The sequence below is a fragment of the Mustela erminea genome, chromosome 17 (assembly GCF_009829155.1).
Source record: "Mustela erminea isolate mMusErm1 chromosome 17, mMusErm1.Pri, whole genome shotgun sequence".
In the NCBI taxonomy this organism is placed as follows: domain Eukaryota; kingdom Metazoa; phylum Chordata; class Mammalia; order Carnivora; family Mustelidae; genus Mustela; species Mustela erminea.
The window spans coordinates 69,267,636-69,287,584 of NC_045630.1; the positions used below are offsets into that span (position 1 = coordinate 69,267,636).

Below are 19,949 nucleotides of genomic sequence, written 5' to 3' on the forward strand. Positions count from 1 at the left end.
CAAAAAGATACATGCTTCCCTATGTTTCCTGCTGTATTACTTACAGTAGCCAAGTTAAGGAAGCAACCCACATGCCCAGTGATGGAGGGTGTGTGTGTGTGTGTGTGTGTGCGCGTGCACGTGTGTGTGTTTGTGCGTGCGAGAGATGGACTATTACTCATTCATAAAAAAGGATGAGGACCGGTCATGTGCAACCATATGGACGGACCTAGAGTGTATTACGCTAACTGAGTATGTCAGAGAAAAACAAATATCATATGATTTACTTATATGTGAAATCTTAAAAACAAAATAAACGAATGAACAAACAAGCAGAAATGAACCCATGGAGAACAAACTGATGATTGCTGGAGACGGGGTCAAGGGATGAGCAAAACAGGTAAAGGGGGGTGAGAGATACAGGCTTCCAGTTATGGAGTAAGTCAGTCACAGGACTAAAACATACAGCGCGGAGAGATACAGTCAGTGACAGGAATAGCGTTGTGTGGTAACAGATGGTAACTACACTGTGGTGAGCCCAGAACAATGTATAAACTTGTTGGGATCCGCTCAGTCAGTCAAGCATCCGACTCGTGATTTTAGCTCAGGTCATGGCCTCAGGGTGGTGGGACGGAGCCTGGCCCGGGCTCCGCACTCAGCGTGGAGTCTGCTGGAGAGTCTCTCTCTCCACCCGCTTGTGCTCACTCGCCCTCTCTCTCTAAAATGAATTAAATCTCAAAAACAAACAAAAAACCCCCTTGTTGAAACATTATGTTGTACACTCGAAACTAAAGCAACTGTGTCAACTATATTTCAACTTAAAAAGAAAAAAAGAAAGAAAAATCAGTTAAGGACAAAACTAAAAACCAAAGCCTGATTCTCTCTAAGGATTTTATCTTTCAGAGAATCATAGTATTATTCGTTTCCTGAATGAGCCAGGAATCAGTCAGTCACGTCTGAAACCCTCCTTTATCTTTGACTTAAAAAAAAATTAAACTGGACCCGTCCCTCACATCATACACAAAAAGTAATGCAAACAGAATACAGACCTGAATGGAAGTGCCGAAATAATAAAACTCTTTAAAAGAATACATAAGAGTAAATCTTACGTATTAAATATAAGTGACCTTGTATCAGACAAGGGTTTTGTAGTGATACCAAAACTCAAGTGAGAAGAACAGATACTTGGGACTTTATCGAAATTAAGAATTTCTGTTTCAAAGGATGCCATGAAGAAAGTGAAAGACTAGAATGGGAGAAAATACGCACAAATCATATCTGATAAAGGACTTGTACTCATAATACATAAAGAACTCTTTACAGCTCAACAATAAAAAGGCAACCAACTCAAAAATGGGCCTAGAATTTAAAAAAGACATTTCTCCAAATAGGATATATAAAGGTCAGGGGATGCCTGGGTGGCTCAGTTGGTTGGACGACTGCTTTCGGCTTGGGTCATGCTCCCAGAGTCCCGGGATGGAGTCCCGCATCGGGCTCCCAGCTCCGCGGGGGTCTGCTTCGCCCTCTGCCCTTCTCGCTCGTGCTCTCTCTCACTGCCTCTCTCTCAAATAAATAAATAAAATCTTAAAAAAAAAGAAGATACATAATGGCCAATAAGCACAAGAAAAGATGTTCAGTGCCATAAGTCATTAGGAAAATGCAAATCAAAAACATAACATGAAGGGCGCCTGGGTGGCTCAGTGGATTAAAGCCTCTGCCTTCGGCTCGGGTCATGGTCCCAGGGTCCTGGGATCGAGCCCTGCTTCCCCCGCTCTCACTCTGCCTTCTTGTGATCTCTGTCTGTCAAATAAATAAGTAAAATCTTAAAAAAAAAAAAAAAAGAAATAAAAACTAACATTATATCCTTATGCTCACAAGGATAGCTAAAACCAAAAGAACTGACAGTAACAAGTGCTGGGGAGAATGAGGAAAAACTGGAATCTTCATACATTGCTAGTGGGGCCGTAAAATGTGCAGCTACTTTGGAAAACAGGTTCGCAGTTCCTCAAAAGATTAAACACATAGTTTCCAAATGACCCAGCAATTCTACTATAGATCCAGTCATATACCCAAAGAAATGAAAAGCCGTGTGCCCACAAAAACTTGTTCACAGATGCTCACAGCAGCAATATTCCCAAGAGCCACAATGTGGAAAGAACGCTAACGTCCATCGCCGATGAATGGACAGAGCAGGTCGGTGCAGCCGTACCACGGGGCATTATCTAGTCCTAATGCCAGGCGAAGCTCTGATAAATGCTGCAACATGGGTGAATCTTCACATGAAGAAAAAGGCTGTCAGAAAAGACCACCTATAGGAGAATTCTAATGATCCGAAATGTGCACCATAGGTAAATCTGTCAAGACAATAAATTAGATTAGTGGTTGGGAGAGGGGAGAATGGATTTGTCTTTGGGGTCACTAGAATGTTCTAACATTAGGTAGCGATAGTGATTATGCAGCTCTGTGAATGTACTAAAAACCCACTGAATTGTATACTTCAAAAATACTGAATTTTATGGTTTGTGAATCTTAATAAAGCCATTAGTAAAAAATGTGCCATGTAGCCATATTAAAACAACAGTGACAGCAGAAACCGCCATGATGAGTTTGGTCCTGATTACTATACGAGCTGTAGACATCACATGCTTTGGGTCATCTTCTCATCACAGCGTTGTCTGGAAGCACTGTGCCAGCTGTCGCTGTGAAACAGGCCACCCCAAAACTCAGCAGCTTCAAACAATATCTTGTTGTTAGTGCTCACGAGTCTGCAGCTCCGGGCTGGTTAGTTCTGTTCTGGATCAGGTCGGGCTGTCTCAGGTTGGCAAGGTCAGCCTTAGCCGGTAGGACAGACTCGACTCCACAAGGTCTCTCATCCCGTGGCAGCGTGGCCTGACATGTCACAGCGGAGGCAAAGGTCCCGGAGAGCTAAAGCACTGAAGACCTCGTCAAACCTGGCTAAGAGCCAGCAGGGGTTACGTCCCACTGCAGCCCATTAGCCCATCATAGTGTCAGGGGTGGGGAAGAAGCCGACTTGACCTCTCTATGGAAGGAGCTAGAAAATAAAAAATTTTCTGACCCATGGAAACCACTGTGACTGCTGTGCATAAACATGGTCGTTGAACTTGAGAGCCTACAGCCTTATGATACTATGTTCTTCGTCACTGATCTGTACAGCTACTTGTGATGTTGACCTTAAAAAAGTAATTGTTAAAATCCATTTTATTAATGTTGAACCTTATTTCCGTTTGTAGGTGTCTTCTTTCACGTAATGAAAGTGTTTGTGAGTACACAGTTTTTAACATTTAGTTATACAGTTAACCAGTGAGAACTAGAAGTTGTTTTGATAAAATTCTAAATCAGAAATTACGGAACATTCGGGGCGCCTGGGTGGCTCAGTGGGTTAAGCCTCTGCCTTCAGCTCAGGTCATGATCTCAAGGTCCTGGGATCAAGCCCCGCATCGGGCTCTCTGCTCAGCGGGGAGCCTGCTTCCCCCTCTCTCTCTGCCTGCCTCTCTGCCTACTGGTGATCTCTGTCAAATAAATAAATAAAATATAAAAAAAAAAAAAAGAATTACGGAACATTTTCTCACATCATATACAAAAAATAAACTCAAAATGGATTAAAGACCTAAATGTGACACCTGAAACCTAGAAATTCTAGAAGGGAGCACAGGCGGTAAGGTCTCTGACTTGGGCCATAGCAACATATTTCTAGATTTGTCTCCTAAGGCAAGAAAAACAAAAGCAAAAATAAACTGTTGGGACGATACCAAAATAAATAGCTTCTGCCCAGCAGAGGAAACAATCAACAAAACTAAAAGACAACCTACTAAATTGAAGATATTTGCAAATAACATATCCAATAAAAGATTGGAAAGATTCAGATTTCAGGATCTGAAATATATAAAGAAGTTCTATAGCTGAACACAAACAAAAAACCCAATCTATCAAAAATAGGCAGAAGACACGAACAGACATTTCTCTAGAGAAGACGTCCAGGTGGCCAACAGACACATGAAAACACGCTTAGCATCGCTCCGCATCCGGGAAACGCAAATCAGAACCACAAGGACCGGCCACCTCACACCTGCCGGCATGGCCAAAACCAAAACCAAAACCGCAGGGACCAGCAAGCGCTGGCGGCCGCGGGGAGAGGGAGCCCCATGCACTGCCGGTGGGAACGCCGGAGAGCGCAGCTACACGAATAAAAATGCGGAGGAGCGCGGGAAGGGAACTCAGCCCTCAGAACGACCAAAGCTTGCCATTTGCAATGACTTGGATGGATCTAGAAAGTATGATGCTAAGGGAAATAAATCAGAGAAAGACAAAGACCACATGATCTCATTCGTATGTGGAATTTAAGAAACAAACAAACGAACAAAGAAAAGGAAGAGACAAATGAAAAAACAGACCCTTCACTCTAGGGAACACACTGCTGGTCACGAGGGGATGCGGAGACACACACGGAGGGGACGGAGAGTCCACTCACGCGACGAGCACTGACGACCGCACGGAGGTTAACTCTGCTAGAGTTCGAAAACAACTATGACACCTAGTTGCAGTTTCTTAACAGTTTCAGCATCGAATGAAATTTAGCTTTTTATTTTGTGCACACAATATTACAAATCTTGAGCCACACAAATAGTTGCAAGTGGTAACCTTCTGTAGCACTTTTAATTTCTATCTTAAAAAGACTTCAGTAGACCAGCAGGAGGACTGCAAAGGTGCCCCGGCAGTGAGCAACCGTGTGTGGACCGGGGTCTTTGTTCCGGGCAGGTCTCGGCAGTGGAGCTCAGACATTCTGTCCACCCTGCCGGGGACAGGCATGTGGCCCTCCGGGCTCTGCAGGGCCGTTTCTCGAGCCCCGGCGGCGTGGAGTCTGCGTCATCCCGCAGGGCCCTGGGATTCCAGGAGCGGCCCCCGACCGTCGGCCTCCACTCACTGCCCCTAGCAACACAGGCACCCTGTCCTCTGGAGCCCACAGCCAGGCCCTGCCCTCTCCTCTCCAGCTGCGGGAGTCCTGGCTGCGCCCCCTTTCCGGGGAAGGCTGCTTCGTCCCCACGGAAAATCTGTTGGACAGTGTGGCACCTTCAGGAACTCTCTGAGCTCCGCCTTCTGGAGCACCTGCTGCTTCACCAGCCACTTCTGGGTCAGGGACACGGCTTCTTTCCCGACACCCCCCTGAACCCAGGGGTGGGTTCTGAAAGGGACATGGTGGCCACCAGGACACTTGGCCCAGACCCCTCCGACTCAGGACTGGACTTCAACCAAAGGGGACGTGGTGACCACTGGGACGTTTGGCCTGGACTGCTTGGACCCTGGACTGGACTTTGGCCGAAGGGGACACGGTGGCCTCGGGGACACTTAGCCCAGACCCTTCCAACCCTGGACTGGACTTTGGCCGAAGGGGACGCAGTGACTGATAGGATGCTCGGCCTGGACCGCTCTGACCCAGGACTGGACTTCAGCCAAAGGAGACGTGGTGGCTGCTGGGATGCTCAGCCAGGACCCCTCTAACCCTGAACTGGACTTTGGCCAAAGGGTTCATAATGACCACTGGGATGCTTGGCCCAGACCGCTCCGACCCCAGACCACACTGTAGCCAAAGAGGACACGGCCGCCAGGATGGTTGGCCCGGACCCCTCTGACTCAGGACTGGACTTCGGCCGATGGGGACGCGGTGGCCACGGGGACACTCAGCCCGGACCGCTCCGACGTTCCCCGCATCAGCGACGTCCAGCCAGCTTTCTCCTCGCCCCGTGTGCTCACTGGAACCGCACGTGCCGTTCCCTCCAACGGCTTCTCCTTTGCGTTCACAGCTCGGCTGACCGCTGGCGCCCGAGGCCCAGGCTCTCGGGGTGTCGGGTCCGGACACGCCTGCCTCGCCGAGCTTCACCCCTGCTCACTTCTGACTTCCAGCGTCGGACGTGCGACTCTTCCTTTCGCACGAGCACGTCGAGGCCGTCGTCAGGTTGTGAACTGGCCTCGTGTCCACACCGTGGCGTCTCTGGGACGAGGGAGGCCCGCGGGGAGGAAGATGGAGGAACGGCCGTCGGCGGAGCCGTCGCCCCACGCGCGTCCGTTAGGTCTGCCGTCTCGTGGGGGCAGCCTGCGGGGTCCCCAGGGACGCCGGTGCCATCCACGACCGCTCGGCACAGATCCCCATGAAAATCAAACAATGAACGATTTTAGATCCTGTGAGAGTCACCGGAGCGTGACAGAGACAGGAAGAGCAGCTGCTGTCGGAACACGGGCGCCGACACACGGGGGCCCCGAACCTTCCATTTGTGAAAACTCAACAGCGGCTGTGCACCCCGTGGCCCAGCACCGCAAGGCGAGGTCCGCCCATAATTAAAACGTTTGATGCCCAGACTATTTCTCAGACTGATTAAATCACAGTCTCTTGCAGGGAGACTTAAGACACTGGCAGTTTTCAAAGTCCTCCAGCTGATTCCCATGTGCAGCTAAGAATGAGAACTTGCGCACGGATGTCGACGGTAAAGGGAATTTCAACTGAATTAACATGGAGTCTTTGGTATGGTTATTCAAACAATTAAACGTTCAGGACCTACTTCCCCAAAAGGCCATAAGGAAACTATCAAATGCTTTACCTTCCTGAAGACGCGATGAATGTCATGTCGTTATTTTGATTTACCATTCAAGGAATTCAGACAAAAAGGATGTATCAGTCTGCCATGACTTACTCTCTACTGAAGCAAGGGTGATGTCCTGGTGATCAGCAATTCTTTTCCTTTTAAGATTTTATTTACTTACTTGAGAGTGAGAGCCAGAGCAACAGAGACAGCGGGAGAACACAAGTGGGGAGGAGAGGCAGAAGCAGGACTTGAGCCCAGGCCCCTGGATCATGACCTGAGCTGGGGGCAGACGCGGACTGACTGAACCCCCCAGGCGCCCGAGCAATTCTTTTTCCACAGCAGTCATTCTCAACTGGGGCAATTTTGCCCCCTTGGAGGACATTTAGAAATTTCTGGACATGGTTTTGGTTGTCAGACTTGGGGGAGTGGTGGTGGCGTCCAGTGAGTGGAGGCCAGAGACTGTGCTGACCGTCCCGTCATGCACACAAGAGTCTCCCACAACAAGTCGCCCAGCCTCCAACGTCAACAGTGAGTACTGAGGCTGAGAAAGAGAGTGTTCTAGGAAAAATTTGATTCATGGAAACTACTCTCCTTGCTTTCATAATCTTGGTTCAAAAAACCAGAATTTGTTATGCTGCTTTCTCTAATCCTCATTATATCTACTTCCCCACGTCTGGGCTCTCGAAGTAAAGGCGTCTCCTTGAAACACACTGATGACAACACCTTGGAGCGAGCACAAACTAGGTGTCTCTGCTGCAAACCACCTGCACTCACTGTCCCAGGGCAAGGGAGTGAGTGCCGGTGCGATGGGCCGACTCTCCTAACGGAGCAGGCAGAGGGAGGGGACACGGAGGACCCAGGATTGCGTCTGAGGCCGGGGGGACCCTAGATCCTCATCAACAAAGTGAACCTGCGAAATTCCCGGACGCGAGACCAGTGAAACATCGCAGAGGCTTCTGAAGGCTTCGCAGAAGGCACGTTACATGAACACGCAGGCCCAGCCATAACACCCCCCAGCTTCAGGGCCGGGGACACAGCTAGGTTGAGCTCAACCCAAAGGTGCATTTAGATTAGTGTTCTGAAGTGCGGATGCGCGAAAGGGATGGACAGAAAATAATGTGGTCTATGGTGGTGCTCATGTTGCTGGTAACTTTTTTTTGACTTTGATTTGTAATGTTATTAACAATAATTACTAATATTAATATTGTTCATGTAATAAAAACATCCACACTTCAGTAAGGTGTCCATGTTAAAGTTTTTTTTTTTTTTTTTATGAGACCTAACCAAAACCTCTTTTACAGTGACATAATGAAAACAGAGATTGTCATGAATGTCAGATTAGTCCCTGCAACATTGTTTCTGACCTTAAAATGGAAAGAATCTAAGTATCTGTCACCCGTGGGCAAGCAGCACAGCCCTATGATGCTACACCCCAGCCACACCACTGCTTAACAACACAGCCTGGGAGCCCTCTGCACCTGATGAAGGAAAACCTCCATATGCATTAGGTAGGGGAGAGACAGCACAGAACACTGTGTACAGTTAGCTATCACTCGTGTAAAGGGGGGGGAATATATATATATAGGGGCGCCTGGGTGGCTCAGTAGGTTAAAGCCTCTGCCTTTGGCTGAGGTCGTGATCCCAGGGTCCTGGGATGGAGCCCCGAGTCGGGCTCTCTGCTCAGCAGGGATCCAGCTTCCTCCTCTCTCTCTGCCTACTTGTGATCTCTGTCAAATAAATAAAATCTTAAAAAAAAAAAAAAAATATATATATATATACACACACACAACCTGTTTGTAAAAAGGTCCATATTTTGAAGGATATACAAAAACTGAGAATACTGGTTGCTTTCAGGGGAGGGAATGGGTTCCACTGGGGGCAGGAACAGGGAGGGAGGTGTGCTTTGTACTTTTTGAATCTGGATCAGGCTGCTATTGCCCAAAGAGTAAATTTTACAAACTCAAGTCAACAGACCCTTAGTGAGATCCTTTAAGCTAACACGTAATTTTCTGCAGGAATTACACTTCTGAGGATAGAAAACCCTGCTGCATCGAACTGTTAGAGATTGATGATAAGTAACTAAAAGCAGTGGGTCCTCACCCCAACCGCATCTAAACCCACGTCAGGACGGATGAGCCCTTTATACTGCAAGGCAAGTACCCTGCACACAGCATTTCCTACAGGAAAAGACACTGATTTTAGCTCGTACAAGTCTTTTTTTCCTTCTCTCTCAGGCCAAGTTTCCTCCTTATAAAACAAGGACACTCCAGCAGGTTTTTCAGATGTTTCCCTCCTCTGGTCATCTAACTTTTACGAAGCTGAGAGCAGTGACAGCACTGACATATAAAAGAAAGAAAAGGGCGGCGCTGGTCCACACAGAGGAAGGGCCATCCGCGTTGATCCAGCGACTCAAGTGCACCGAAGAATAGCCTTGGGCTCCAACGACAGCAACAGCTAACATACCCCCAACACCTTCTGTAAGTCGGGGGCCTCTAAGTACTTCATGTGAATTAACTCACTTTACCTTTACGACAATCCTGTGATGTAGGTAACGTCTCCAATTTACAGACACAACAAACAGAGCGGAAGTATGGCAGAACGGTCAGAAGTGCGGACTTTCCAATCCACGCGCTGAAATCCTACTTAATAGCTGTGTGACTTCGAGCCTGTTACTTTAGCTCCATGGGGCTGTTTCCTCATTTCTAAAATAGAGATAACTGTGGCACCTAAATCTACTATGTGCCACCGCCACTGAGGCTCTACCCAACTTTTCACAGCTCGGCTTTGTACCTGCGCAGTCCGGGTGTCCATTGCGCTTCCGCAACAGGCAATCCATCACCCGAAGCGGTGGTTTAAAATCTTGGTAGGACACACACCTCCAAAATTTCGGAGTTCTTCCCTTGTTACGTAGGAAATTTAGACTATTGTGCTTAGATAGCATTTCTCCACAACCTATCACATGTAAAGTCAATCATGATGATATTCTAGTTGAATTTTATCTTTAAAAATTTCTTTGAACATTTGAAGCTTTATTTTGGAGTTTGCAGGGAAGACGTTCTCCTGCACACATGTACTGCACTGAGACAGCACCCCAGCAAGGAAGCACCATGAAAAGCGTGTCTAAGTGCTCCTCTTCGAGCAGCCGAGTCTGAAGGCAGCTTAGCTAGACTGCTACGGTACGGCAGGACCATGGAGCCTGGCTGTCTATTTACACCTTGAGGCCTGACGCCAGAGGCAGAGCTGCAGGGAAACACTGGGATCCAGGCAGCTCCAGGAACGCGGATCACTTTTCTCAGGGCAAACTTTCAGCTGAACCACAGCCTCATTTGGATCAAAGCATAGAGGCACCTGGGTGGCGCAGTTAAGGGTCATGATGTCGGCTCAGCTTGTGATCCCGGGGTTCCAGGATGGAGTCCCACATCTGGCTCCCTGGCTCTCGTGCTCAGCACGGAGCCTGCTTATCCCTCTCCCTCTACTCCACCCCACCTTGTGCTCTCTCAAATCAATCAAATCTTTTTTTTTTTTTTTTTAAGATTTTGTTTATTTATTTGACAGAGAGAGAGACCACAAGTAGGCAGAGAGGCAGGCAGAGAGAGAGGAGGAAGCAGGCTCCCTGATGAGCAGAGAGCCTGATGCAGGGCTCCATCCCAGAACCGTGGGACCAACCTGAGCCGAAGGCAGAGGCTTTAACCCACTGAGCCACCCAGTTGCCCCTCAAATCAATCAAATCTTAAAAACAAAACAAACTCTTGAATTAAAGCACAAAACCACAATCCAAGCCAGGTATTCTGGAGCCTACTTAGGCCTTCGCTTCCCTTTCCACATAGTTTCCAGCGGCTGCGACAAATTTCTAGAAACTTGTGGTATAAAACCACCCAGACCTGTCGCTGGCAGCTCTGTGGTTTAGAAGTCCCTCAGTAAAGTGTACACGCGCAGTCGCGTTCTTTCTGGACGCTCCACCAGAGAACCTGGTTTTCTGACTTCTGCAGATTTTAGAGGCTGCTCTTTCATCTTCAAAGCCGGCAACATCCGGTCGTGACTCTTCTGCCCCATCTTCCATCTTTCCACAGTTCCTGTATCTACAGTGGGCCTACCACATAATCCAGGATAATCTCCCTATTTTCAGGTTAGCTGATTAGCAAACTTAATTCCATCTGCATTCTCAGTTCCCTTTTGCCATGTAATACACACACAGGTTCCAGGGGCTGGGCCACAGCCATCTTTGGGAGACTATGATTCTGCCTTCCATACCTTCCTTGGGTCAAGGAATTCAGGTTTCATTCATTCAATAAAGTCATTTTGCTGAGTACTTAATATAGCTTGGGAGGCACTGGGGCTAATACAAAAGAACAGGGTATGATCTTGTGTATACTCAGCGGGCAAGTCCTGAAAGCAAGATCAAGGCTGAGAAAGCAACTTTCTACACAGGTGCAGGGGATCCATTAACTGTCTTTTCTCGTAGCACACAGGTACTTATGCTGCTGATGACAAAATTTTACTGTGAAGATAATGTGGGAAAGTGAAAAAGGTTTGTAGGACAAAGTAAAATCTTTTTTTCTTTCACGATTTCATTTTTTTGAGAGAAAGCACACACAGAAGCGTGAGTGGGTCAGAGGGAGAGGAACGAGCAGACTCAATCCCAGGACCCTGAGATCAAGACCTGAGCCAACGTCAGACGCTTAAAGGACTGAGCCACCCAAGCACCACACCCAATGTGAAATCTCCCGTTCCCGGACTTCTGGGAGCCTCAGGCTTCTCATCTGGAAACCGTGGATTAGGTCGATCTACGCTAACGTGTTCATTACGCAGGAACACGCGCTCTCCCCAGGCGGCATTCCTCAAATGTTAATTCTTTCCCTTCTCAGATTTTAAGTACCTAAGGTTCTTTTAACATTTTCACTACGGCTACAAAAGAATATTCAAGGAGTGTTAGACCTGGTCCCTATCATCAAATTAAATATGTTGGTAGGGGGCGCCTTAGTGGCTCAGGGGGTTAAAGCCTCTACCTTCTGCTCAGGTCATGATCCAGGGTTCTGGGATCCAGCCCGGCCTCTTCTGGGATCAAGCCGGGATCAAGCTCTCTGCTCAGCGGGGAGCCTGCTTCCCTCTCTGTCTCTGCCTGCCTTTCTGTCTACTTGTGATCTGTCTATAATAAATAAGATCTTTAAGGAAAATTAAAATGTTGATAGGGTAACACATTTGCATACAGGATACAATTAAAGAAAGATTAAAGTAAACTTAGGTGGGCCCCATGAAAGAGCTGAGACTTAACACATGGTTAGGAAAACCAAATATATATGGGATCATTAAAGCTAATTTTTTCTTTACCTTCAAAAATACAAACTACGCAAACACAACCTGACCCATGCATGGAAATGTGGAAAGGGGGTATGTCTGCTTGAACTTTAGAGCTTCAGCGGGGCTTTGAGGTCAGTCTAGGACAGGGATTCTCAAGCCGCTCCCTGGATCCCTGCAAGTCCACAGAAGTGAAGGAAATGGAAACCCAAGGAGACAGATCCCTCCGGGAGCGTATTCTGCTTTACCCTTTGGGGGAAACGAAAACTGCGAGATTAGGCAGACCCTGGGCTCGGACAGCCCGGAGATCCCCGCATGGCCCCACCAAGAGAAAGGACGCGTCGGCGCAGAGTGCTGAGAAAGCCGCGTCAGGAGCCGCCGCAGTCCGCCAGGCCTCGGCCCGCGCGGCCGCGCGAACCGTCCGGAGCGCCGGCGGCACCGCACAGCCGCGCTGCCCCGACTGCGAGCGGGAACACGCTCCGCTCGGCGGAGAGGATCTCACCGACGCGAAGACCCATTCGGACGTGCCTAAGTTTTACGTCCACTTTTCCGTTTCTTCTTGATAAAGAACGAAGCAAGACAAGGTTCGGAAGGACACGCCGGACACGGCAGACCGAGGCCGGCGCGGCGCCGGGAATGCGCGGTCTCCGGCCCCGGTGCCGCGAGCAGCGGGTCCCGCCCGGAGGCACGCGTGAGCGCTGCAGCGCAGCGGGCGGGCGCCCGGCCGTGAGCCCCGAGCCCCGAGCCCCCGGGCTGGGCTGCACCACGCAAAGCAAGAAGCGCGACCGGCGCGCGGGCTCCCGCCGGGTCCAAGTCCGCCCCGCGGAGCCCGGGAGGAAGCCCCCCTCCGGACAGCCGCCGGCCGCACGGCCCCGCTCCCTACCTGGTGGGCGCTCGGATCCCGCTCCCCGCCCGCGAGCGCCGGCTCCTTCCCCCGCGACGGTCCCGGGGCCGCGAGCCGCACGCGCCGCCGAGGGCCGGCCGCTCCCCGCGCTGCCCGCAGACGCCCGGCGAGCTCGGCCCGTTCGGCAGGAAGCTGCTCAGCGCGCAGCCGCCGCGGCGTCCACCCGCCAGCCGGGGGGGGGGGGGCCGGGCCGCCCTCGACGCGCCCACCGCGGCCCGGCGGCCGAGCGCGGAAGCCAGCGTCGGGGGCGCGGCGCGGCGGCCGCGGCGGTGAGTCGTCCCGGGCCCCCGCCCGCCGCTCGCCCGGGCTGCAGCCCTCACGGCGGCCCCGCCGCGGCGCCGGGCCTCCCCCGTCCCGCTCCCGCGGCGGCCGGAATGGAACGGTCCGGCGGGGGGGATTGTGGGAGGCGCACGCGCAAGGGGCGGAGGGCATGTGGGGGGGGCGGCGGCGGCGGCGGCGGCGGCGGCCGTGGCGGCGGTTGGTGGCCGTGGGGGCGGGGAAGGGGGGGGAGGCAAGAAGAGGCGGAGGAGGAGGAGGAGGCTGGGGCTCGCGCCGCCGAAGGTACGCGTGAGGGCCCGCGCCCGGCCGTCCTGACAGGGGCCGCGGGGGGGCGGAGGGCCGCGCGGGCGGGCGCCCCCCGAGCGAGCGCCGACGGGCCGGCGGGCGCGCCAGGCGGCCGAAGGCGGGGGTCGGGGGAGCGCGAGCGGCGAGCCGGAGCCCGTCGGGCGCGTGCGGGCGGGCGTGCGCGCTCCGCCGCCCGAGTCGGGGGCGGGGGGGGCGCCGCGGGCAGGGCCTGGTGGGAGGCGGGGGGGCGCGCGGCGCCCTTCGCTCGCGCCCGCCCTCCCTCCCGAGCCGCCGCCGCCGCCGCCGCTCTGCCGCCGCCGCTCCCGCCGCCATTTTGGGTTCGCTTTGCGGAGGGGCAGTCGGTCCCCGCCCGGGGTGCGGGACCGCCTCCCCTCGGTGGCCCCTGCGCGGCCGCACGCCTGGCCCTGCTCGTCGCTCGCGGTTCCGCCCGTCCGCGCCCCCGCGGGCCGCCTCCTGACAAGCGGCAGGGAGCCGCCGCCGACCCGGGGCCGCCGCGGAGCCTGCTTGGCGGCCGCCCCCCTTCCCCACTTCCCTGCTCTCTCCTCTCGCTCGGCCCCGGCCTCTGACACGGTGAGCAGAGCCGCCCGCGGAGGCTTCGGGCCTAAGTGCTCCGCGCGCGAGGCGAGCCTGGGCGGCCCGGGCGCCCCTGTCACCTCCCGGACCTGGACCTCCGGGAGCGCGGCGGCGGGGTGGGGGAGGGGAGCGAGGCGAGGGGATCCTGGGCGGCCCGGGAAGTCCCTCCCGGCGGGGGGGGGGGGAAGGGGTGTCCCTGGCGGGCGGGCTCCGGGGCTGGGGGAGGGGCGGGAAAGTCGGCGGGCGGAGGCGGAGCCGCCCGGGCCCCTGACAGGTTCGTTGGCGCGCGGCGGCGGCGCGGCGGGAGCATCCCCCGGCCCCGGGGGCAGGGGCGGGGTGGGGGGGGCCGCCGGGGGGGGCCGGGTCCGGCGCGCGCGGTGCGGCCCGGCGTGCGACTTGAGCGGGTGTCCTGGGGAGTCCGGACCGGGACGGCGCGTGTGGCCGTGAGCTGTCGGTGTGCGGTGCGGGCGCGCGGGGCCGAAAGTGTTCCGGAGAGTTGGCGGGGGTCCGAGCAAGTGTGCGGGAGTTCCCCGCGCGCCTCGCCGCGTCCCGGAGCGGGCCGCCTGCTCCGCCCCGCCGGCCGTGCCCGCGCCCTGCGCCGCCGGGGAGCGCCCGCTGCTGCCGGCGCGGAGGAGCCATGGCGGTAGCGCCGTGGGCGCCGCGTCCGTGTGCGGCCGGGGACGGGGCGCTCGTCCCGGCCGGTCGTGCCGGTGGGAGCCGTCCTCGGGCGGCGGCCGGTCGGGCCAGCGCGAGCCCCGACGGGCGGGGAGGCACGGGCGGCCTTCCTGCGGCCGGGTCGGGGCCGGCGCCGGGCCGGAGGCTGCTCGCCACGGCGCCTGCTGCGGGGTGGTCCTGCGCCCGTGCGCGCGCGGTGCGGGGCCCGATTTCCCGCGTCGCGGAGCGGGGAGTGGAGGCCGAACGACATCCTTTCCCCAAGGTCACGGCGAGTGGGTGACCACGCTGAGGCTGTGCCCGAGTGCGGTGCCTGCTTGTCCGGCGGTGCGTTCGCCGCACGCCCGGGCCCCGCAGGGTGTCCCGCACCGTCGGGCTTCCCGGGGAGCCGGGGGCGCGGGCGCCTGGCCGGCGCGGCTGCCGGGGCTGAGCCGTGTCGCACGTGTGCACGACCCTGGGCCGGCCCTGCAGGGTGGCCTGGAGGAAACGCGTCCACACCGGGTTAGTTGTTGCTGCCGGAGGAGTCGGCCCCTGACGCTCGGCGTGTGTGGTGCGGGGAGCATGTCTGCTCGGCTCCGTTCTGCTCGGCTCCGGCCGGCCCTGCGGCTGGAGGACTGCTGGCCGCCTCTCTCGAAGTCTGTGGGCGGCAGGACCTTCTCCCCTTCGTCCCACAGATGTATTTACGGAGTTTACTGAGCAGGTACTCAGCGAGTGGTCCCTGCCGTCGGGGGAGAATAATCGAGGTGACCCTGTGGACACAACCTGGCTGCCTCTGAGGGGACTTGCCGTGGCAGTGGTAGGTTAAGGCCAGCGACGAGGACGAGTCAGTGTTCGGATTGAAGCTAAAACTTTCCTAAAAAGTCTGTTGAGTGTGGAGGGAATTTACTCTCCGGGGCAGGTTTACACGGAAGCATGCAAGTCTGTTTACCCATGGGAGAGCAGGCAGGTCTGGGGCACACCGCGCCTCCTCCTGCATCTTCTGTTGACATTTATGAGTATGCTGTTTTGGGGGATCTGGTCATTGTTGCTGGACATTCCTGTGGATATTGGAACTTTCTGGCTGGGCTGAAGGAGTTCTCTAAAGACTGATTTTGCAGTAAGGATCCCGTCAGTGACTATGAGGGGGAAATGCTTGAAGGAAGACAGCATAACGGTGCATCTCTGGAAAACTGCGTATTTTTGATATGCTAGATTAGTAGTTCTTAAAGTTTTTTGGGGTCACTTATCCATCTGAGACTCTGATGACAGGTCCTCACTGATAAACGAGCTTTAACACAGTCACACAAATGATGCAGACGGTTTCAGGAACTGAAATTGTGATGAAGTAGAACCTTTTCATATTTAGGTCTCATTTGAAAGCCTTTTAAAATACATGGAGCTTTGTTTGGAGATGAAGATGTTGGTATGAGTTTTAGGTGAAAAAGATTCTGTGACAGTTTTTGGTGTGCTGGGAGTGAGGAGAACTTTAAGGTCGTGTCTTTTACTCTTTTTATAAACTCGATTTTGCAACGTTAGTACAGGATTCTGAATTAGGTGGTAAGAAAACATATTGCTCAGATATTTATGGCTTTATTCTTTTTCCTTTTTATTCTTAACTTCTCTTTCTGGTTTTGCATTGGGATTCAAGCTTCCGAAGCTCATTTACTGGATTTGTGTTATGTGTAACAAACTTTATCAATTGAATTCTGTGCAGGAGACACACAGATGAGTAATATATGGGCTCTGTCCTTGGACAGATTCTAATCCACTTGAAGCTGAGGATTCTGTGATGGGGTTGGTTTTCAGAAGGGCAAGAAGGAGGGAAGAATATTCCTAGAAGTTGAGGTTTCATGACTTAACTGCAGAGTTTTTGCCGTTATCAATTCTTAGGAAGCTATGAAGTCTTCCCACTCTGTATGCAACTTTGTAACTATGAAATGTGTTTTGGTGTCATCTGGTGTTTTGGAAAAGGAGGCATACTTTGGTTGCCTTCCTTGTCTTGTTCTCAGTGTATTTATGTAGTGAGTTTGTAATGAAAGTTTTAATGTCTTTTTTTGGTTAGGGGGTGGGGTGCATGCATCCAAGAAACTCTTCTGGGGTAAAATGCAGCAGCTATTTGATAGACTACCCATGCATTAAGTACTAGGTATTTAAAATACTTACTGCGTTTTTGAAAGAACCAGAAATTCAGAAAGGTGTTTTGATAGCACAGATTACAGGATTCGTTAAGATAATGGAAAGATCTGAAGAAAAAATGGTGCAATTTTCTCTACTCTTTATTGTCATGGCCCTCTGTGTAAGAATGTCATGGAAATTTGTGAAAAGTTTAATGTTTTCTCTAATTTTTAACTTGGATAGTAAATTTGTGGGTTTTTAACCCACTGAGCCACCCAGATGCCCCTAAATTGGTGGGTTTTTAAAATAATATGTTTTTCATATGCATGTAGTGTGTATCTGTGCATATAGATACATATTTATATAGTCTTGGTTGTATGAGATACTTGATAATTTAAATTAATGCTTATAATAATTATAAGAAATTATTCAGAATCTAAGGATCACAGAACGAAAGCAATTTTCATGTCATATTTTTGAGTTGTGTTCTAAAATATGGAGCATAGGAGTCCCTGGGTGGCTCAGTCTTTAGGTTTCTGCCTTTGGCTCAGATCATGATCCCGGGGTCCTAGGATCGAGCCCCAGCTAGGGCTCCCTGCTCAGTGGGAAGCCTGCTTCTCTCTCTCCCGTTTTAGCTTCCCCTGCTTGTGTTCCCTCTCTCGCTGTCTCTGTCAAATAAAAATAAAATCTTTAAAAAATAAAGTATGGAGCATAACTTTATTCCTCTATATCTTGCTAGGCATTGTGTCTTTATGGCATTAGCAGTACCACTTGAGGTTTTATCCTAAGTCTTCCAGGACTTACAAATAGAGAAGTGGCCACATTTAGTCCTGCCAGAATGACTGCCTGTACACAGTGGAGAAGTTTTACCATATCTGTAGGTGATGCATCTGTAGTTAAGAATTTCGTATTGCTATTTGAGTCATGTGTGTTGGTCTGAGTTGTTTAAAGGTAATACATAATCTTCCTGATGTCTGCTCTGAAGTCTGCTTTGTGGCAGCCTTTCTAGAAGCCTGACATGTCTTAAACCTGGTTGCCATAAAAGAGGGGAAGTGAAAGTAATTTTTGTTTTATTTTGAGTTATTTTGCTATTTTTAAAAATTATTATTTCTTTATTTATTTGACAGAGATCACAAGTAGGCAGAGAGGCAGGCAGAGAGAGAGAGAGAGAGAGAGGGAGAGTGAAGCAGGCTCCCCGCTGAGCAGAGAGCCCGATGCTGGGCTTGATCCCAGGACCCCAAGATCATGACTTGAGCTGAAGGCAGAGGCTTAACACACTGAGCCACCCAGGTGCCCCTAAAATTATTTTTTCTTTAAATTACCTGTAATTTTTTTGGTTTTGTTTATATTCTTTTGTACTGAGATGTTAGATTTTCAAACTTAGGATTTGTCTTCTTAGTAAATGATAATTGTCAAGCTTACATTTCATGTTTTAGAGATTAGTATTTTAGTGACTGCCTCATTGGTGGTAGTCAATGGCAGCGTGATGTTGACACAACATAATAAATTATAGATTTTTTTTAAGGATTTTATTTATTTATTTGACGGAGATCACAAGTAGGCAGAGAGGCAGGCAGAGAGAGAGGAAGGGAAGCAGGCTCCCCGCTGAGCAGAGAGCCCGATGTGGGGCTTGATTCCAGGACCCTGAGATCATGACCTGAGCCGAAGGCAGAGGCTTAAACCACTGAGCCACCCAGGCGCCCCAAAATAAATTATAGATTTAAGTGATGACAGAAATGTAATAACCTTGTTATTTCAAGAGTTTTGTTGCCTTTGTTGGACAGCTAACTTTTGTATATTTGAAGAATCTAAAATTTATTTTAGCATTGATTGGTTTTGCTTTTCATAGCTTTTCATCCTTTGCTCTCAGACATACTCAAGTTGATGACAGGATTGTGTACTTTTTCCATTTCATTTTGTTCATTTTTTAAACATGGGAAATTTCAAACATACAGAAATGAAGAGACCAGTGTAGTGAGTTCTGGATTCAGCCCCTGGCTTCAGCAGTCAGTGTCACCGGTTGCTACCCTGAGTCCCTACCTGCTGGCCTCGCGGCCACCTCGCCTCCCCTGCTTTGCTTATTTTGAAGCAAATCTTTCAGATATTCTATAATTTCATTCATAAATACTTCAGTGTATGCATTCTTTTTTTACACTTTAATGGGGAAATATTTCTCCATAGTTAGATCTCTATAACTTTTTAAATTAAAGTGATGGTAAGTGGAATGAAACTACTACTAATCCATCTTACGTGTAAGGATCGCCTCTGCAAACTATAAGAAATGAACGGAATAGAATTCACCTCACTGCCTTTTAGATGTTTGCATTGAAAAATGCAAACAGTTCCTGTGTTTGCCAGAAAAGCTTATCAGCTTTTTTCTAATGTACAAGTGAGAAATAATGTGTCTCTTATAGTCGTTTTTTTTTTTAAGTGCTAGTAACAAGATGCTGAAAACATTTTTGAGTTCTTCTTGTTCTTAATTTTCTAACTGAATCTAATTACCACAGAGAAATCAGATAATACTGGAGATGTTGAACGGGAGCTGAAATTGGTTTAAATTCATCTTGGATGGTATGAAATAACATTGTTTTGAATTTTGAAAGTTTAATTGTAGACAATATAAAGTCCGTACCATTGCCTCAGTTGTTAACTACAAACCATTGGCAATTATGATGAGGATAGAAACATTGTAGAAAAAGAAAGTACATTTCCTGTTGTTACAAAGATAAATCAAAAGTAGAGATTTGAAGTGATTACTAGTAAAGTAGAATTTAGCCTTCTATAAAAAGATGACAGTTAAAATTATGAGTGTGAGTTCTGTCACTAGTGAAACTTTGATTAACTTATCTTTTGTTATATCTTATTGTCCCACAGTAAATAAATCATGAGTTTTTGACTTGTTTTACATTTTATGTCTTCCACACTTGGTACCAAATCACTCTTCTCTTTCCGTCCTAATTGTCCTAAAACCCCAGGTGGACAGTGTCAGATTAGAAAGTGACTATATTGTTGGCTTCTTGTTATAAGGGACATTATTTAGAATATGGAGATGATATTCCTTATGATATGGTTTCTTAAATTGAGCATTGTTGAAAATGGAAGCACCAGAATTTAAATGTTTACTAATATAAGAAGCCTAATAGTGCTTAATGGAGAGAATTTAAAAGATTGTCTTTGAATGAAGAAACTGTTAATCTGACATTTGAGGATATGGGGGACTGAATCAGTCATTTATGATAATTGCAGGGTAC

General features: G+C 50.5%; 2 protein-coding genes across 5 annotated transcripts in view; one reads left to right on the forward strand and one right to left on the reverse strand.

Annotated features, from left to right (window-relative positions):
- Positions 1 to 13,387, reverse strand: part of DAP3 (death associated protein 3) — a 32,972-nt gene extending 19,585 nt beyond the window's left edge. For both annotated transcript variants that reach the window (XM_032318728.1, XM_032318727.1), the window contains exon 1: positions 12,754 to 13,387. In XM_032318728.1, the coding sequence (XP_032174619.1) occupies positions 12,754 to 13,206 (453 nt within the window). In that variant the 5' untranslated portion in view covers positions 13,207 to 13,387. The remainder of the gene's footprint in view (positions 1 to 12,753) is intronic.
- The window catches only part of ASH1L (ASH1 like histone lysine methyltransferase), a 180,454-nt gene continuing 173,798 nt past the window's right edge, over positions 13,294 to 19,949 (forward strand). Inside the window, exon 1 of one of the 3 annotated variants that reach the window (XM_032318697.1) lies at positions 13,294 to 13,335. The gene's annotated coding sequence lies outside the window, so the exon portion shown is untranslated. Of the gene's footprint in view, positions 13,336 to 13,654; positions 13,930 to 19,949 lie in introns of those variants that run through there. The other 2 variants (XM_032318701.1, XM_032318699.1) reach the window with 2 other exon arrangements.